Source organism: Rhinopithecus bieti, unplaced genomic scaffold, assembly GCF_001698545.2.
Source record: "Rhinopithecus bieti isolate Rb0 unplaced genomic scaffold, ASM169854v2 scaffold_763, whole genome shotgun sequence".
Classification (NCBI taxonomy): domain Eukaryota; kingdom Metazoa; phylum Chordata; class Mammalia; order Primates; family Cercopithecidae; genus Rhinopithecus; species Rhinopithecus bieti.
Genome location: NW_016803270.1, coordinates 1,613,670 through 1,634,393, shown reverse-complemented (window position 1 = coordinate 1,634,393; position 20,724 = coordinate 1,613,670). Strand labels below are relative to the sequence as shown.

The window sequence follows — 20,724 nt, the reverse complement described above, 5'->3', positions numbered from 1 at the left end:
CCCAATGTGGAGAGAACTTGATGTGTGGCGATTATTCATTCACAATACAAGTAAGTGCTAGGTGCTTGGATGAAAGGGAGTGAAGGTGGTAAGATTCCTGCCCTCTAGATAGTGAAGGAAAAAGTCAAGTAAACAGTAAATCACAATACACAATTAAAATGAATCAATGCATTCTGGCACAACAGAGAGAAAACTGGGGTGATGCAGGCAGCATATGGTGGAAAACAGCACAGATCCCAGAAATAGTTTTATAGCTTTGACCTGCAGGAGTGACCTGGATAATGTTAAGCAAGTTACTTAGTCCATTCAAGTCTTCGTTTCCTCTTCTCTCGAACAGAAATGCCAATGCTTACCTCATTTAGTCATTCTGCATGGCTAGTATGAAGATCACGATGATGCATATATACACATATTAACCATAAGAATGTGACCTAATTTTTTTTACCTAGTCTTTTGGGTAATTGGAGTGGGTGCCTACATGTGTTTGTGTGCGTGTGGGTGGGTGGGTGAGTGTGCATAGTTTTGCTGGTAGTACCTAGATTATAATTCCTTTGAAGGAGACAGAGAGTCTCTTTCACTTTAGGCCAGGCACGGTGGCTCATGCCTATAATCCCAGCACTTTGGGAGGCTGAGGCAGGTGGATCACTTGAGCTCAGGAGTTCAAGACCAGCCTGGGGCCGGGCGCAGTGGCTCAAGCCTGTAATCCCAGCACTTTGGAGCCGAGACGGCGGATCACGAGGTCAGGAGATCGAAAAAGCATCCTGGCTAACCACAGGTGAAAACCCCGTCTTACATAAAAAAATACGCAGAAGAACGTAGTGCCGACGAGATGGGGCGCCTGTAGTCCCAGCTACTCGGAGGTCTGAGGCAGGAGAATGGACGTGAACCGGGAGGGTGGAGTTTCAGTGAGAGCCGAGATCGGCGCACTGCACGTCCAGCCTGGGCGACGAAGAGCGAGACGTCCGCCTCAAAAAAAAGAAAAAAAAAAAAAAAAAAAAAGACCAGCCTTGGGAACATGCAAGGACCTCTTGTTCCTCTACAGAATTATAGAAATATTAGCAGGTGTGGTGGCATGCTCCTGTAGCCAGGCTACTTGGGAGGCTGAGGAGAGGATCACTTGAGCCCAGGAGGTCGATGCTGGAGTGAGCTGCAATTGTGCCACTGCACTCCAGCCTGGGCAACAGAGGAAGACCCTGTCTCAAAAAAAAAAAAAAAAAAAAAGAAAAGAAAAAAGGTGTCTTCTTCACTTCAAATTCACCTATTTTCACATATAGTGGCTGATTCTTAACAGATGCTCAATAAATGTTTGTTGAATTTAAATTCGATGTTATGTAAGTCTAGCATTGCCAGCAAGATCTGAAACTCCTTTCCTCCAAACTGCCTTGTCATTAAAGTCAATGTTAAGGTGTTTGAGCAACTGACTTGCACCCTTAAACTAGGAATGTGGCTACTCTTATCTTAGCATTTCTAACTGCAAATATTATAATGAATCATAAACTTGCTAGTTCTTTGAAGAGTCCACTTAAAACTAGAGTCTGCTGACTGATGAGTTTCACTGGCTAGGTCCACACCATGTGAAGTATTCCTTTTTATTTATTTCTCAAATGACCTCTCCCTAACTTAATAGTGGTTCTCTTCCAGGAGTTAACCCCAAAGGCATCAGGGATTAAACACAATTTTCACTATATCTATTATGCTCTCAAGTACCTCACTCAAACCTCTTCTCAACCTTCTTATTTTAGAGTTAAGGTTATTTGCAAGCATGACGTCTGCAGGATGTTTATGTATCAGATGTTTATCTACCTGGTATCTCAGACTTCTCCCATACCCTTCCTGTATTTTTGAAAATATAACAACATCAGAAATTGACTGCATCACTAGAGTGACCGCATCACCATGGTTTTACCGAATTAACATACGATCTTTTGTAAGTTGTTGGAATTGTAGCTTTCTGTGGCTAGGAAATGAATATAGACTTCAGATCTTTTGCAATCTTTGTGTTTCTTTGTCTCATGGTCTTTGAGAAGCAGCCTCACAAGCCAAACAAAAAAAAGCCTCATGGAAGAAGTCTTGGAGGTGGCTGTGCAATGAGGCAAGGATGTCTGACACGTTTCCAAGGTGCAGTTATTCACACACACACACACACACACACACACACACACACACACACACCTCTCCAGGCTTTCAGCAGTTTAAAGAAATTTTCAAACCTAAAATACCAGGAAAGTATTAAATAGCATGTACAGGTATGGTGTATTTTGATTTTTAAAGTGGTTATAATGTGCTACCCATAAAGTTTTATCTGCACTATTGGGGTGATTTCTAAGTGACTCAAGATAAACACACACTTTTACTCAAACAGCATCTGTCTATTCCAGCACAAACAAATGCGTTGTTGATTATTGGTTTTGCAGTTAATCACGCCTTTAATTTTTCTACCTTCCCCTTTAAACTTGGTTTCAAAAACAAACACAAGGATGAATTTCTGGAAACTAAAGACTTGCAGATGAGGGTGATGGTCTAAATCAGTCTTTTGGCCTATAAAGTTTGACAGCATCTTTTTACACCAATTTTCCATGTATTTCCCGGTGATCTAGGTGGGCCTCTCCTGGTAATGAGAGTTTCCTGTGCTGATGGAGAACTTGGAAGTGCAGGTGTCCAAAGAAACTCTCCTTGGCATTAAAAATCCTGCAAGGAGCTGATGGGATTACTGAGATTAAAGTCAGCCGCCAGCCTAAGGTTATAACGAATGCTACCCTGGAGACAAGAACGAAGAGAAAGAACAGGCTGCCTAGGTACAGCTGGTTGTCAGAAATTGTGGGTAAACAGTTAGTCTCTGAAGGAATGCCAGTCATTCCTGAGAACAGATGAAATGAACTTCTCAATTTAATATTTGGTCAACTGCATTTCCCTGTTGGAAGCTTACCTTTCAGCCAGGAACTGTATACGCTGATTTGTTTTTGAAGCTCACATTAAGGGGATGGGGAAAGCTTTGCAAAAATGAATTTTCAAAGAACGACCCTACAAGAAAATCATGTGTAATTAGAATTCACAGCAGATGTTTGGAACTGAGCAAAGGCCAGCCTAGGGCAGGAGAAAGGCAGTCAAAATACAAATGCCATGCATGGAGGTAGAAAATGAAAATGAGGAAGGAAAAAAAGTTACCCAGTTGTCTGTGGTTTCTGTGCTCCTCCTGGGAGAAAGGGGCAAAGCATAGAATTATTCTGTGCTCTGAAGACATGTACTCCCTTTGCCATCCAAATACTGTCAGTTGACAGAACTCAAATCCTTTTCATATTCCAGAAAAAAAAATCTATCAATACTAATTTCGTGCATTTCAGCCAGGGTCACACAACGGAAAAGATGCATCTGTACAACAACTTTCAAACCATAGGAGGACAAACACAGATGTCACACTAACTACATCATGTTAATCCTCTCCTAGCACTGCCTGAAGTCCTTAACGTAGTGGAAGCTGTGGCTCACATCATTCCACTGGAACCGTTCTTAACACACGGTTGGATACTTCTATTTCAACCACATACTTGGAGGTGACAAGAGGTGAAACACTTTTTTGGTGGACATGGCTGTACTGTTGTATGTGTGTGGTGGTGTGTGGGGGGTGCGTTAGGGAAATCTTTGACAGAAAAAAATAGGGCTAAGGCACATGTTTGGAAGGGTTAAAAAAAAAAAAGACATTCCTTTCATACAATCTTCCAGGTTTTCAGAGCAATAGAAATCCTCTCACATTGCCATTATAGTTTTAGATGCAAAGTTAAGGATTAAAACATATCACTTTGAACGATTTTAATACATTGCCAGTATTGAAAAAGAAATGAACTGATTCTAGGCCGGGCGCGGTGGCTCAAGCCCGTAATCCCAGCACTTTGGGAGGCCGAGATGGGCGGATCACGAGGTCAGGAGATCGAGACCATCCTGGCTAACACGGTGAAACACCGTCTCTACTAAAAAAATACAAAACACTGGTCCGGCGAGGTGGCGGGCGAGCCAGCTACTCGGGAGGCTGAGGCAGGAGAATGGCGTAAACCGGCAAGGCGGAGCTTGCAGTGAGCTGAGATCCGGCCACTGCCCTCCAGCCTGGGCGACAGAGTGAGACTCCGCCTCAAAAAAAAAAAAAAAAAAAAAAAAAGAAAAGAAAAAAAAGAAATGAACTGATGCTTAATCTGTTTGAATTATTTTTAATAAAATATTTTAATTTGGATGAATTTTATATGAGAAACATAAATATTCTAAATCTAGACACTTTAAAGAAAGATAAGTAGATAAATAGATGTTTGTATTAAGCCCTTCTGGAAGAACAGCAACATTCTTCCACTAAGGAAACTGGAATACTGTATTATAGAAGTTGATAGTCGGAGCTGAATTTCAGCATAGAGAGGGTGAATCCCAAATCACCTTTTCCTGCCTCCTTTTACTCCTCCCCAGAAGACACGGGACTGTCCAGATGAAGGTCATGTAAGATGCTCAGTAAATGAATTCATCTGTTTATAAGTGGTTGATTTTAGAGGAAATAGCATGTTAAATGAACAAAAGTAATGTCTGCTTTTTCTTTACGTGGTAAATGACTGTTAAATAAATGAATTCTTGCATCTTTATATTGGAGTTTTCCAAACACATAACAGCATCCTTATAAATATATACAATATTTAGAAACTACATTAAAACTAAAGAAGTAATATAATGTATGTGCTGTAAAATGTTGCTGATTGAGACTGGCAATGATTAGTTTTGATTTGTAAAGGTATGCTAAATAACTAGGCCAGTAAAATTCTGCATGTTACACCCTCATTTTTTAAGGTGGAAAACTTCAGAAAATTATTTTCTCTTCTCCCCCTAAACTCTGTGTACCTCCAGAAGTATCAAAAAATGTTTCTTCAGTATTTCACATTTCACATGATTTTCTAACTTCTTTTCATTATCATGAGTATTTCCCACTGGAAATGTGATATTTCATTTCCAGATCCTCAAACTTAAGGCTCTGTGAAATTTCTTGCACCTGTAGCCATTAGCCTTTGGGTCTACCTGGGTCTCGGTCTTTTATCCTGAGATGGGATCTACTGCATCAGCTTTAGCCCTAGATAAACACACCAAGGCTAGACGGATAAGACAACTATAATGAGTTTCTTCATACAGCTGGATCCCTGGCTCTGTCTTTTCTTTTCTTCTTTCTGGGTTAGTATTATGGCCTACAAACTACTCAGAATGGAACATGGTATTTGTCTTCTTAAGGAAGGAAAAAACAGCAGATTTTGGCAGAACTTTAAGGTGTGAACAGTCTGTAATGGTGGGTAAGCCCATGCCTTCCAGATATTTCCTTCAAAGACTGGAGGGACATGAAAGATGAACCGTCTGGGCTTCATCTTGTCTTCCCCAGTGGGCTGCACTTTCTTAAAAGCACCAAGGAAAAGGCCCCACAAGTGAGGTTTCTATGTGAAATCCCCAGAGGAGCTTCACGATGAAGCCAACCTGAACAATTATTTGATCTAAGAAAAAAAAATCTTGTGAATTAAAAAAATTTGCTATGTGCTGCCTCACATAATTATCAATAGTGTTTGAGACAAATTCCAGCTATACTCCATATACTTATATTTTCATCTTACACAAGCTCAGGGTACTAGCTGATTGAGTAAATTTATTTTTAATAGAATCACAGAATTTTAAATGCTTGAGACAACCCAAGCATCTGTCTGGTCCAATCACCCATCCCCTGGAGAATTTCATCTATAGCACTTTCAGGCTTGCTAAAAGAATAACGGAGCTTATTTGTTTATTTTTCTAGATCCAAAATATGTAGTCAGAAGTTTAAAGCATTGGAATTGTAGGAAGAATAAAACTTTGGTAGAATTGAGACATCTCATTCTCCTGAAGGAAGGCAATTAGAATAATGCCATAAATGCATTTTAACCCCTTGGGGTAAACAGAGCTGGGAAAAAAATGCCCAAGTCACATGCACAAGTGCATATGTGATCATGCTCAATCCTAACATGTGCAATTAGTCTCAAACACTCTGTTCAGTAGTTGGAAATACAAAAGCATAATGCATTTTATTACTATTGGGATTTATAAAACATTTTTAAATTTAATCTACTTTCTTCCCTTTATTTGAATCTTGAATTGAATGAGATTAGATGGCTAAGGGAGGGAGGGAAGGAGAAAGAGAATGGAGAAGGAGGGTGGAGGTGTGTGTGTGTGCATGCTTGTGTCTGTCTATGTTTCAGATCAGCATCCAAAATTGCTATTCTGACATGGATCAAAACTGCCATTTTGATGTGGTGCTTTCAAATGGTGCATTAAATGAGAACTACACAAGGTATAAAATCCTCATCCACACCAGGGATTTGGAATTTCCAGGGTTCAGCTCTCTCTCACCTTTGGAGAAGGTGGTTGTGGATGTGCTAGAAAAGTTTTAACGTATGGGTTCTGCTAATTCTGAAGAACACATATTTTTTTTTGCTCTGGTGCTTTCAAATTACGATATGAAAGTATTTAAAGCTTAGGAGTCGGTGTGTTACCTTACACACGACATAAATGTAGCCATTGCTCCTAAATGTGAACATTAATGCACTCTGTAAAAGGTGCAATTATTACCGCTGGGACAGAAATCAACAAACCCCACCAAAGGAATTTCTTAAAACTGCTATCATAAAATCTGTGCATGTTATGGATTTCATTAACATTTTACTCCCTGAGGATTCCCAATTGTATAATAACAGAAGTTCTTTAAATTTTAAATACCACAGACAGGAACAGCCTTTCACCCAAAACAGATGTGAAACCATCAACCTTACCTCCTTATTGGTCCACAGATATGAAACCAGTTGGTAATTGATAGCTTTTAATGTGTTGCTATTTAGGTTACAGAAGTGGAAACTTAATATTATCTTTCCCATGAAAAGATAAGTTATTAACCAATAGACAGCCTTTTCAACCACAATTCTTTCCTCTTGATTATATTTGAAGTTAAAAAAAAAAAAACAAAACCCAAGAACTGTCTGATTTACATACCACATAAAAACAAAACTAGGTAGACAAAGGTTGGTGACATCCAGTGTTCATGTGTCAAAGAGCTAATTTCAGTCTTACTTTGCCTGAATCTTGTCAATGGTAATTTGCAATTTTATCCTGTGCTTCCTTTTCTTAATCCTGTCCTTATTAGTGCATTTTGAGACCCAATGGTACAGCCTTCTAAAATAACATCTGTATTTATTTAGCTAAAACAGTTCACGTTTAAAAGCTAAAATAGGGAAGCCTAAGATAAATAAGCAGGAAGGTTTATGAAGCTATTTTCTGCATAAGGTAAACAAATACATCTGTATTTTTGGAAAACAAAAGAGCTACGGTTCTGTTCAAATAATGTCTACAAGCAGTCTAGAAGTGATAAAAGCCAGCCAAACAGCAATGAACTTTTTCTTTCAAAAGGATGATTATATGAAAAAAAATGACTTGATTAGAATTTTAGGATCTACTATGTCAGTGGTTTTCAAGTAGGGGTGATTGTTCCTTCAATAGGATATCTAGCAATGTCTGGAGACAGTTTTTGGGTTTTACGACTTACGTGTGTATGTATGCTATGTGCTTCTAGTGAGCAGAGGCCTGGGACACTGTTCAACATCCTATCTTGCACAGGTCAATCCCTCCAAAAGAAAAAGATTATGCAAATCAAAATGTCAGTATTGCTCAGACCAAGAAACCCTGTTCTAGATGTAGTCTAAACCATGTAAGTTAAAGCTTCTGCAGTGATTGTTCAATTTCGTAAGCACTATTTGCCAGTCAGCAAATAAGTAGGGGTAGGCTCAGGTTTAAACACACTTACTTGGTCTTCAGGACACCAGTCTCAAAAGAGACTGAAATCCATTTTCATCTTGTTACAATGGAGTAGGAGCAGGCATGCTAAGATTCTAGTCCAGGTTCTGTCATTAACTTCCTCTGTGGTCTTTCAAATCACTTAACCTCTGAACTTATGCAAAATAAGGGATTTAGACAAAAGGATGCCTGTATCCCTTTTAGTCTTAAAGTTGAGATATCCCTGAAAGAAAAATAAATTCTTCTCTAGACTATAACTATGAGTGTTTGTTTCAAATAGACGCTGCATCAAACAATAAGAAACCAAAAACTGTAAGTACAATGGAAAGTTGATGCTACACAGGTAATTTATTTGTAAGAGTAATTCTACCTGAACAGTGGTGGTTCTTGAAGAATTGTCTTTTCGGTGATGCTTCATCATCAAAATCTAAGAGGCTTTTTCAAATATCATACATTTTCCTTAAGGTGTGTTGACATGAAATTAGTATAATCATTGGACTGATTTTTTAAGCTGAATTAATTAGTCAACTTGACCAAAATGGTTAAAATCATCTTGGTGATTTTTTTTTTTTTTGTAATTTCTACAAAACAAAACAATTGGTTAAAAATATGCAAATAATCATCTCTCATGTGTGCACCTGTTTTCCCCAAATCATACCCTCCTTAAAAAGCAAACAAACAAACAAACAAACAAAACCACTTAGAATTTAATCCATCTCTACCTACATACTCCCTTCAAATGACTTCCTGTGATATAAAAAGCCATGGTCCCAGGACGACATTAGGAAAAGTTCCTCAGGACGCTGTAGATTTTGGAACAGACTTCCTGGGTGGAAACTCAGTCATAGGTAACAGACCTCTGCTTTGTTAATTGTTAGTGTGTAAAGGATTTATTTTATGGAGGAAGTAGAAGTCAATGCAGAATCAGGGTAAGCACCAAAAGCTCACATTGGTGAATTTTTTTTTTAAAGCTAATTGTCTTCCTTCCAGATGAATGTTTTCGTTGAAACAGCATGTTAGTATTAGTTGCAATAAACACACACACACACACACACACACACACACACAGCACACCTGGGGAATCCACATTCATTTGAACAGCTATATTTTCCCTAGTTTTGCCAACACTGTATTTTACATGCATCATTCCACATTTGGGTAACCCAGTGAGCTATTTTTGTCAGTTCACTACTCATAGATTTATAAAGTATCATTTTAATGTAATTTTGGCAATTTACTAATGATCTGAACGAGTTAATACACCCTCTAAAGTATCTGGTTTATAGGCACAGAGTGTTGACAATCAGGATAACCTGGCCCTATCTATGCTCTGGATCAGTCAATTTAGCAGGTGGACCCAATTTTGAATACAACACTATGGAAAAAACCTGTGAGAAACTAGCAATTTTTGTGAAAAAATCAAGGCGATACCTGTTCCACACTCAACCCATTAATACCAGAGAATAAAAAATTTGTCCACAAAGTTTAGCAGAAAAGAAAATTGTATATGAAACGTGTTAAAACAAATGACATTCTAAAGCTTTAAGGTAAATTACTTCAGTTTCTACTCTCAATGTGTGGAGATTTTAACTTTAAAGATAAAACAAGGGTTTCAAGTAACAGATTCTTCAAATTGAGTATGTCAGCACTCACTCATCCCACCTGAAATGTGATAAAAATATATCATACTACCATTTTTCAGAGGAAATATTTCCAAGGGCTCATAAGTTACTTCATTCTGTTTGGTCTTAAAGGAAGTCCAGGCAGGCCCTTCTCAGCTCCTGAAATCACGTCTATGCCATTGTGTTATTTTTCATGCTCATTCTCACCAAGTTGTAACAGGCAATTCAACTTTTGAATCATGACAGAGCCACTTTGGAAGTTGCCAGAATCAACAGCTCACTGCTCTGGATGGAATGTTGGTGAAGTGTATGGACGGGAAACCTCGGAGGACTGCAGAAAGGACCCCAGGTCTGAGGGTGGCAAACCTGACTGTGTCTGACAGTCTGGTCTGCGGCGCATCAGGCCTGATGACCCATTAGCCTCGTCTGTGGCCCATCAGGCCTGATGCCAGGATTAGTTATGTATCTCCGAATAGCTGGCATGAGAGTATCTCTAGCGTACCTCAATCGCAAGAGCACCCAGTGAAAAACATAATCAGAGTGGCCAAAGAGCTTTGCAAGCCTCCGCTGCACCCTGGCTGGGTGTCAGATCCAGAGGCAAGTGGCAATGCATGTGGCTGGCCACGGTCTGACTTCTCCTTCTGTGCCTGCTGTCTTGCTTCCTGAGTCTGAGGAAGGATATTCACGTGCATTGTGTAAGACCAAGATTTCTCACAAGTTATGTCTTTCTCTGGAGTCAGGACTTTGGTGAACTATTTTACCCCACTGGGCCTCAGTTTTCTCACGTGAAGATGGGGATAAAAATCTCTGGTCAACTGACCTCACTTAGTAAGATTAAAATAGGACGTATATAAAAAGTGCTTTTGGCCAGGCGCGGTGGCTCATGTCTGTAATCCCAGCACTTTGGGAGGCCGAGGCAGGCAGATCACTCGAGGCCAGGAGTTCAAGATCAGCCTGGCCAACATGGGATGAAACCCCGTCTCTACTAAAAATACAAAAACCAGCACGGTGTGGTGGTGCGTGCCTGTATCCCAGCTACTCGGGAGGCTGAGGCAGGAGAATCGCTTGAACCGAGGAAGTGGAGGTTGCAGCAAGTCAAGATCGTGCCACTGCACTCCAGCCTGGGCAGCAGAGCGAGACTCTGTCTCAAAACAAAAGTGCTTTTGTAAGGGAAGAGTGCTATGGAAACATAAGATTTTGTTGTTAGAATATGTGTCAGAATTAATTTTAAAATCTTTAAAGCAACCTTAAAGGCCACTTAGATTGGACCAGTTTCTCATGTTGAACTTAGAGGAAGGGCATTTACTTTCTTTTGACACTATTGTCTCAAATGACTAAACATGACTGTGTGTGTTTCAATTCCATTCAGCCCATCTCCCTACCACACTAAGGGCTTTCATTAATGGTATCTGCTTCCAAAGTTCCTTCAGAGAGAAAATGGGGAAGACTTTAATATTATTTGAGAAATACATATAAGGCAAAAGGGAAACACAAAAATAAGCTTCTTCAGCAGGTTGGCTCCAGTCCTTCTTTTCTGGAAATTTCCTCCTTCTCATACCTCAGAATTAACATCTCACTAGAAAACGGAGTGGAGAAAGAAGAGGCTCTTGCCTCAAGGGTTTGCTGATGTGGTCTTACACCTACAGACTGTCTTCCTGGAGGTTTCCTTCGGTCTGATTAATCCATAAGAGGGCTGATTTACCAACCCAAACAGGATGTGGTTTAGAAGTCAACCACTCTCTGCTCCTCCGGAATAAGTGAAGGCATATATACTCTAGTACCACAATTTTTTTCCACAAGAGAAAAAGCCCCTAAATTTGGAGAAGAGTAGTTTCAGCCCAGGTTGGTTTGTCAAGTAATTTAATTTCTAAAGTCACTAGAGGGTGAGGTGATCCTGGTGCTATTTTTGTTTCTTCGAACAACAAAGTTCATATCCCACCCAAGTATTACGTCTCTTGTTTTTTTTTGGTCTCCTGGCATTTTAATCAGAGAAAAGTCACAGTTGTTTTGAGGAAAGCACTCCCAAGAGCTTTAATTAAAGCTGGAAGGATAAATCTGTTTACAGTGTGGTGAACACTATCATTAATAAAACATTGAAATAATTAACGAATTAAATTCTGCTTTGCGTGTCAATGGCTACGTTCAGGATCTTTGAGAACGTCTCCCCAGAAGACGCAGTACACTGTGTACTTAGTTTGCAGAAATGAAAAGGAAAAACTGAAACTGCATTTCTCTGAGACTCACAGATCATAGACTGAGAGAGCCTGAATGGAGTGAAGGCTACATTATCTTTATTTTATGGGAAAAGAAACTCAGTTTCAATGAGCTTAATGGCCTGGGTTCTAATGATGTGCTTGAAAAGGAAGACTTTTGATCGCACCACTGATACACAGTCTGTATTTTGTATCCTGGAATGATTAACCAGAAACAAAGGAAGGAAAAAGGTGAAATTAATAATAAGATCAGCAGCTCTGGGACACAGAATACAGAATGGAATAATCTGGAAAAAAAGGCAGGGCAGGCAAATTTCATAGTGTGATTAACTCTGCCATTGACAATGAGGGAATTTTAGCAGCTCAGGATATGAAGTGGTTTTTCAGCAGGATATGGCTGTGTGCAAACCTTCACACTGGGACTTCCTTCACGCTCCTTCTCACTAACAGACTCCTTGACTTGTTTTTAAGCTTTCTGGCAGACAACAGATCTCACAGGAAGCTCCAATGTGGACGTTCATATCGACAGTTAATGATGCATTGTTTTTTTTTTTCTTAATGCCACTCAGTAATTTCCTAGGGAAAACAATGGGAACCAAAGCTTGTTCCTGTCTTGATGGAAAGTCAGCTTCCAATATCGCCTTATTAATTTAACACATGAAAGTATTTGTATACTTGTTGTTGCTACAGCAACTTATTTTGTGGGGGCATATTTCATGCAAAATGTGAAAAATCTGAAAAAGAAAACAAACGTTATCTGCATATTTATGTGCATACAAATAGAAATGTATGTGTGCTAAGGTTCTTGTGATTAGAGGTATGTGCCTCTTGCCCTCAGTCTAAATTACGCTGTACTTGTTGGTTAAATTTACAAAACATCTATCTAATGAAAACAACAAGCCAACCACTTCCAAGGCATTTCAGAAAAGCTGGAAACACATGAAATTATTCATAATTAGGTGATCGGTGGATGATAACAGCACCCACCCTGTACACAGCACAATGAGCATGTAAATGAGCCTGCTGAGCTCGGAAGGGGAAAAACGGTAATTTTACCTCAAGGTGAACCTGAAGCTAAGCTTTTGTGACTTTCACCTTTCAGAGGGATGGAGCAGCAAAGTCCCTGCATGCTAGGCTTAGAAACAGGAAGCACCCAGCCCATCTCAACGTGATTCGGCAGGGAGGTGATGGACATTTCGTAAAATACACTTGAAAGTATATGAATGGGAATAAATGGCAAAAATCCTGCATACTGTAATATAAACAAGTGGGTGTTAGAGTATGATAGACCTTGTTTCCAAGCCCATCACTAGGTCACTAGGTCACTAACTGTGACCTTGAGTGTTTACCCATTTCTCTGAACTTCAGCACCCTCATTTTTACAATGGGGATGATTATACCTCCTTCCCAGGATTGCAGTGAGGATCAGATAAAAAATATGTCAAGTACTTAGCATAGATCTGGCCACATTCTGTGCACTCGATAAAGGATCAATGTCCTATGAGTAGGACAATTGTCATTTAAGCTCTCCTCCCTCTAGCCAGATGGGGCCATGGCTTCCTGTTGCCCCTCAGAAGTTAAGTGTGGCTCTGTGATGTGCTTTGGCAGTGAAGGTGGGTGCAAGTGATCCAGCAGGGAGACCTGAGAACCATCACGATGAGCTGTGATCTTTCTTCCTCTGTGATATGGTCAAGCTTTGTGTCCCCACCCAAATCTCATCTTGATTTGTAATCCCCGGCATTGAGGGAGGGGCCTGGTGGGAGGTGATTTGATCATGGGGGCGTTTTTCCCCATGCTCTTCTCATGATAGTGGGTGAGTTCTCACAAGATCTGATGGTTTTATAAGTGTTTGGAAGTTCCTCCTTCCCTTGCCTCTTTCACCTGCTGCCATGTAAAACATGCCTGCTTCCCCTTCTGCCATGATTCTAAGTTTCCTCCCCAGCCATGCAGAACTGAATTAATTAAACCTCTTTCCTTCATAAATTAACCCAGTCTTGGGTAGTTCTTTATAGTGGTGTGAGAACAGACTAATACACTCTGCCTTGGGGCAGGCAACATTTCAGAGGACGCTGTTCCCCAGGTCTGGGTCCCGGTGTGAGAAGATATGGAGCAGACCCCAGCTGGCCCAGCCACAGAACACGGCATGAGCAAGAAGAAAACCCTCTAGTTTTGGGAGTTTGAGGTACCTTGCTTCTGCTGATCATGTTTTCTCATTGGCAAAAAGAGATGGATGATTTGAGATTTTTTTTTCTTCTGGGGCAATCTCAGATTGTGTCTAACTCCAAAGAATGATGTAAATCTGTTCTGTTGACAAATGCTTTGTGAGAGGCCATGTAGTCTCAGTGTTTTCACTGACAAGAGAATTCCCTTGCACAGAAGAATTGCTACAGTTGCAGTTTCAGAGCTCCTGGAAGACCACCATTTCTACCTTAGTGAGAGCTTCCCACAGTACCAAGAATGGGACAACGTTACTGATACAAGAGTGCTGGGAAGGGAGGAGTATGGTCCCTTTAAATGATAGGGAAGGGGGAAGGGAAGTGCAGGGTAGAGAAAGGAGAGTCCTTGGCTAGCGCTCCACCCCCACGGACCAAAGTGAGGACAGGTACTCCCACTTTCTTGTCTGATGGAAATGCTGCATTTTCCAAGACCACCCGGGCCCACCACGCCCCCATCCTGGGCCTTGAATAACCTGAGACCCTAGTGGGCAGATACACAAGCGGCTGGACGTCATAAGGAACACAATGGGGGAAGAAGGCACAAGTGGCTGGTCGTCGAGAGCCCACCCGTGGAAGAGCACACCAACAGGCACCGGCGGAACGAAGTGGAGTTTGCGCGGAGCTGTTGGAGAAGAGTCCAGGAGAAAACCATCTCCCTTCCGGCCCCCCCAACAATAAAACCTTGCACTCATTATCCAAGATCACGTGTGATCCGAATCTTCCTGTACACCAAGGCAAGAAACCCTGGGATACAGAAATCCCTCTGTCTTTGTGATAAGGAAGGGGGTCTAATTGAGCTGGTGAACACAAGCCGCCTATGGACGGCAAACCAAAAGAGCACCTGTAACACGCGCCCACTGGGGCTGCGGCTTGTAAACATTCAGCCTTAGACACTGCCGTGGGGTCGAAGCCCCACAGCCTGCCCATCTATATGCTCCCCTAGAGGTTTCAGCAGAGGGGCACTGAAGAAGCGAGCCACACCCCTATCGCACGCCTTGTGAGGGAGACAAGGAGACCTTTCCTGTTTCATTACCATAAAAACATGCTTAGTGCTGCAAAATGTAAGCTTCCCCAGAGAGGCACATCTGTCAATCATACTGAACTGCTTGTTGGTTTGGGGATGTGGGAAAACAAGTTACCAAGAGCTATTTTGACACAGGCAAATTCATTTCGTTTCTGACTTAATCTAGAGATGGATTCAGCAGTCCCAAGGTAGACGTCTCATCTTTTCTCACCCTCTACATATTTCTCAGTGTTGGAGGTTAGGGTGAGTTCAGTCTCCTGTAATAGGCCATTTCACTTTAAGTGTATGTTAAACTAATATTGACCTTTCCAAAGTAAAACAAAATCTGGTATTTGTGCTTAAAAGACTGAAGCAGCAATAGATGTGGAAAGTAGAGGATTAATCATCTTTTTTTTTTTTTTTTTTTTTTTTTTTTTTTCCTTGCTTGGAAACTCTCTCTGGGAATTAGTCATTTTATATCTAGCAATAAACGTAAGACAGGCTCCGACTATTCTCCTGAAAAGGAAGCCTGGATCCTTCAGCAAATAATCTTTTGTATAATTTGCCCACAGTTTAACCCACAGATCCAGCTATGGATGTTTCATTTAACAGTGAGTGAAAAACTCAGGACTGTCAGCATCAGGCCTTTGGGTGGGAATACCCAGATATCAAGATTGGGCAAGTGGGCATTAGGAGTGGTGCCAGGGATGAGAGGGGTAGACGGCTGGAAAAAGGGGTCAGTGGTGGGGATGTGGGGCAGACGAGGTATCTGTGGGGATACATAAGTGACAGCGAGAAGGGAATGTCAGAACAAAGTGAGGAAAGTAGAGGCAGCATCACTAATGAGGACACAGGTATGTACATTTCATGCCTAAACATGGATATCTCATCAACGGAGAGTGCCTTCAACCAAACCCCTTCTTGGATCTGTGCTATATAGACCTACGTGGAAAAACACACTCCAACCTTTCCTTCCCTTCTCCTACCCTGAACAAACAGAAATCTATACTTGGAAACAATTATTTCATACACGTCTATAAACAGGATTCATATATTTTATCCAGGAAATAAAAACATGCCAAAATAGGAAGCCCATTAACAGACAGTGTGTAGTTGGGAAAAATCAGATCTTGGAGCTGTTATCAAAGTGAGACACCTGTACTCACATTCTCGGAAGAGTAGTATGTAAGTATCTGAGAAGATAAATGGGTTTTCAGGGATGTCATCTGGGCCTGCTTTTCTCTGATTGTGTAGTGATGCGCTCATTTTGCAGTGATTTATACCTGATGGCCGTTAACCTATCTTCTCATTGGAGGCCATTTGGCACAGTACCACTTTCTTTCAACAACCTCTCTAGACAGTCAAAAACTTATTCAATCCTAGATAGGCTTGATCTTATGCTGCATACCTGTATCCACTCTCGGTAGGAATCTTCTCCAGGAGTCCACCCATTCTCAGGATAGTTCAGGCGGGAGCGCTCTGCAGACCAGTTGGTGCTATACTGGGAAGAAGCTGTGATCTGGTCAGAATGAATTTCTCCTGATTCCATGCCCAGAGCTTCCATACATTTGAAATCTGAAGGGAAAAACAGGGCCCAAAGTCATCAAAACATAGGGGATTTATGAAATTTAAAAAAGAAAAGATGCATTTTCTTTTTTAACTTGACAAACCAAAGAGTTCATTCATTCAAAATTCTTTAAAAAGATGGTAGTAAGGGACTTACTGGAATATAGCACTGATACTTGGATTTTCATGGCAATATTTAAAAATAAGGTTATCAAGATCATACAGTGATTAATAATTTTCCCAAGTGGACCTAGGTTGACAAAAAGACAATTTGAAATGTACCAGGAAATGATGAAAATTCTGATTTGTGTTCACAGTTGAGTATGTGTTTTTATAACTATCTATGGCTCTACCTGTCATATGGGTACACACAAAAGTTGTATTTAAAATAAAATTTTGTATTAAATCATTTCTTTTAATATCAAAGAGAAATGAAAAAAGACTCTATGTCTAGTTACAATTCATACTCAAAGGATGGTAGATCTTAACTCCCTGTCTTTCAGATTCTACTATTGGCACCCAGACCACCTCTTCCTGACTTCCTTTGTTCTTATGCCCCGCCTCTGGCCTGATCATGACTATTAACATGATTAGCTTATTAAAACACACAATTATGCATTGGGGGTAAACTGCACTGTCACATGGCCCCAAAACACCACAGTTTTAGAGCACAAAATCAAAATGCTCACAACAGTGACCATGAAACATCAAAATTTATATTCTCTGAGGACTAACATCCTCAGTTTGATGATACTGGGGAAATGAGCATTTAGCTTTAGGAAAATGTTAATCCAAAGTACACAAGTGAAAAAAAGCTTTAGCGATTAAAGGGAAGGTCTTCAACCATCCAGAAAATCTCAGCTAATCAAAATTCCCCATTTTCTGAATTTTCTGTCAATAACAGATAAGGTTTTAGGGCATACAAGGTTTTCTTGCAATGGCTTCATATTTTTAAGCTTAGCTTTGTTATTTGTAATATAACAATTATTTACAGGCACAAAAATACATAAATCAATTAGTCCAATAAATAAAATACAAATAAGGTTTTGAAATTTCACTGGCCTCTTTATTTTCCAGTGAGATCTGCTGTAGAAGATATGAGCATATCTGTAGGATACCTCTCCAAACACCCCTTGTCCTCTCCCTATGTTACTTTACAGCCTGGGAGCTAGAGCTGATAATTGCACAAACAATTTACTCTTTGTTCTTTTTTGTTGTTGTTCTTGAGACTGGGTCTTACTCTGTCAACCAGGCTGGAGTGCAGTGGCATGATTATAGCTCACTGCAGTCTTAAACTTCGGGGCTCAAGCAATCTTCCCGCAGTCTCCCAAGTAGCTGGGACTACAGACATGATCCACCATGCCCAGCTAACTTTTCAATTTTTAGTACAGTCAAGTTTGCATTATATTGCCAAAGCTGGTCTCCAACTCCTGGCCTCAAGCAATCCTCCTGCCTCGCCCTCCCAAAGCACTGGGATTACAGGAATGAGCCACCAGTCCTGGCCTTATTCTTTGTTCTTTCAGATTTTTTCTTGGGCCTTTAAAAGACCTAGAGACCACAAAAACTTTGAGGAAGTGTTGAGCTAGCTGAGTTGAATATTTTAATAGAATACAAAAAATATAATGGCTTCCTCCAGCATCTTCCACAACCAAACCACTGTGCATTATCCACACTTTGTTACTGCTCTGTCAGTGAACTACCGCAGATTTGTTCTTATCATCTGGGATAGATGCCTGTCCTCTTATGATGCTCAGCCTTGTATGCATTGGAGGGTGCCAGGTAGATGCTCTAGTCACATTTCATTGTTTCAAGGCACTGTTTTGCCATTTCCCACTTTCTCCCATAATTTCAGAGGCTCCCAAGCAGGCTTCTCACCCACAATTTTATAAAGAAAGCACACCAGATAGTTCTTCCTATTGATACTAAAAAAAAAAAAACATTTAAAAGAGAAAAACAGATACCTGGCACCCCCGTTCACAACACATTACTTTAGTGCTTCATGTGGCCGCAGGTGTGTGAGCAGGAATAACAGTGAGTATTTACTACAGGGCTTTGCAAAATGAATAAACACTGACCTTCTGAGACACTGCTCTGCAAGACACTGTAGTTTGCTGAGAAACCTTCTTTTGCTATTGCGCTGTCGGTGTAAAAAACCATGGAGAGAATGCCCGATGAAGATCGGATTCGACCTGGTGTTTTCTGTCCACAGTAACGCCCAATGTGAGGGCCAACTGGAAAGGGAGGAATACAGACAATGTCAAAATGTCTTTTCTCCGGCAGCAGATGCAAGAATTACCATTTACAAACATGGGTCCCGGCAGAACCCAGAAGTGTTTTCTAACCCAAAGCAAGGCTTCCCTAAGTTAATTGGTTTGCAGTGAACATACTGGATTGGGTTTGCGGAGAAGATTTTAAAGTGTACTCAGAAGGGCAGTAACAGGCATAACCGCATTCCCCAGTGAGCAGAACTGTTTTCAGGAACAGAATCAAAATGCTTGCTTCAATTGCAAAGAATGAGATTTAGGCTATTGAAGTGGCACCTTGGTACCCATTGGCAGGGCAAAACTGTATACACAGCCCAGCGCCAAAAGATTCCTGCTAAGCTGTGGTCACTGAGGTTTCTGAGTTACCTGTCCTCGCCTCTCTTGCCCTAGGGGAGATTCTGGGGATGCTGATGTCCAGGGAACCCTCTGGTCTGATCAGTCCCAGGGGTCTGATCCACAATTGACCTGTGATTGGCTTCCTCATGCTATCTTTTTGCCCTGGATTCTTATTATGATAAACATCACAGGCTTGGACAAAGGACAGTGGATTATGTCCTACTCAGGGCTTTATGTGAAGACAAATCATTGTAACCATGTAAAAAGTTGGAGACTACATATACCAATAATTTATAAATAATGGCAACCTATAATCTAAATGAAATAAAAATGCATCTGTCTGGCTTCTGTCCTAGTTTTTTCTCTCCTAACTGAGAGGTGACTTGTTTCCAGGGACCAAGAAATCACCAAAAGCATCCATTTGATTGTGCACACCAGGAAAAAAAGGGGACTTGAGGAGGCGAATGATTGGGAGCACCCACTAATTTATGTTAAAGTCAAATTGTTTGATGGCCGGGTGCAGTGGCCCACTCCTGTGATCCCAGCACTTTGGGAAGCTGAAGTGGGTGATCACTTGAGGTCAGGAGTTCGAGACCAGCCTGGTCAACATGGTGAAACCTCGTTTCTACTAAAACTACAAAGTGTGCCAGGTGTGGTGGGCAGTGCCTGTAATTCCAGCTACTGGGGAGTCTGAGGCAAGACCCAGGGGGCGGAAGTCGCAGTGAGCCAGGATCGCACCACTGCACTCCAGTCTGGATGACGGAGTGAGACTCTGTCTCAAAAAAACACAAAAATCAATACAGCAATTTGCTGTTTGACTTAAACTGGCCACACCTTTGTTGAAGTGCTTTAAGCAAACCCTGGCAATGAGTAAACTGGAAATTGCCTTGGGAAGAGTGCAGAACTCCTCTGGATGGCGAATCTTTCCACTTCCCTGTCCTGATCATCGACAAGCCACACACAAAAAAGTCCTTTTTTTCCCTCTAGGTTTTTTCATTGCACATATGGTAAAAACATACCAGATGGTTTGGGTTTAGAAGGACAATATGGTGTGGACTGTTTTCCCCTCCAAGAAATCCATGGTTCTGTGCGTTTCAACTAAGAATGATTGCTTTGTTTAAAGAAGCACATTAGGTGGACATGTCCCTGGAGGGAGGGGCCTTCAACAGGGACGTGGTGTTTCAAGGCCAGTGTGTGCAGTATGGATGCAGGACGCGGCTGATGAAGGCCAGGAGAGACTTCAGATGTGGTTGCCAAAGTGTACCTCACAAGAACTGGTCTCCCTGAAGCCCCGAGTACCAGCTGCGTTCCTAGTAGGCAGCAAATCCGAGCCCCCGTTTTGTGGATTGCACAGATCCTCAGCTGACAGGTTTTCAGCTCTTGGCCAATTCTCAAAAAAAAAAACAAAACAAAACAAAACAAAAAAAACAAACCCAAACCCAAACAAAATAAAAGAACTAAAGTAAACCAAAATGGTTCACCTATTTGAGTTAGCGCAAAAATGGGCTGCTTTGAACAATACCTGCTAATTTCTCGATGTGTTGGAAATAACGGAGTTGAGTGAATTCAGTTTTCTCTCTACCGCAACCCCTTACTCTCCCTCCAGGCACCACACAGTTTGTGTGCTTAGACTGCTTTATCATGAAGAAAACGAGGAGGATGACCCAGTGGGGAGGATTG

The 20,724-nt window shown here is 41.1% G+C and overlaps 1 protein-coding gene across 7 annotated transcripts in view; it reads right to left on the bottom strand.

Annotated features, from left to right (window-relative positions):
* NRP1 (neuropilin 1) overlaps window positions 1-20,724 on the bottom strand; it is a 158,020-nt gene that overhangs the window by 61,631 nt on the left and 75,665 nt on the right. For all 7 annotated transcript variants that reach the window (XM_017871626.1, XM_017871667.1, XM_017871637.1 and 4 more), the window contains exons 5-6: window positions 18,520-18,675; window positions 16,287-16,453 (exon numbers count right to left, since the gene is read on the bottom strand). In XM_017871626.1, the coding sequence (XP_017727115.1) occupies window positions 16,287-16,453; window positions 18,520-18,675 (323 nt within the window). The remainder of the gene's footprint in view (window positions 1-16,286; window positions 16,454-18,519; window positions 18,676-20,724) is intronic.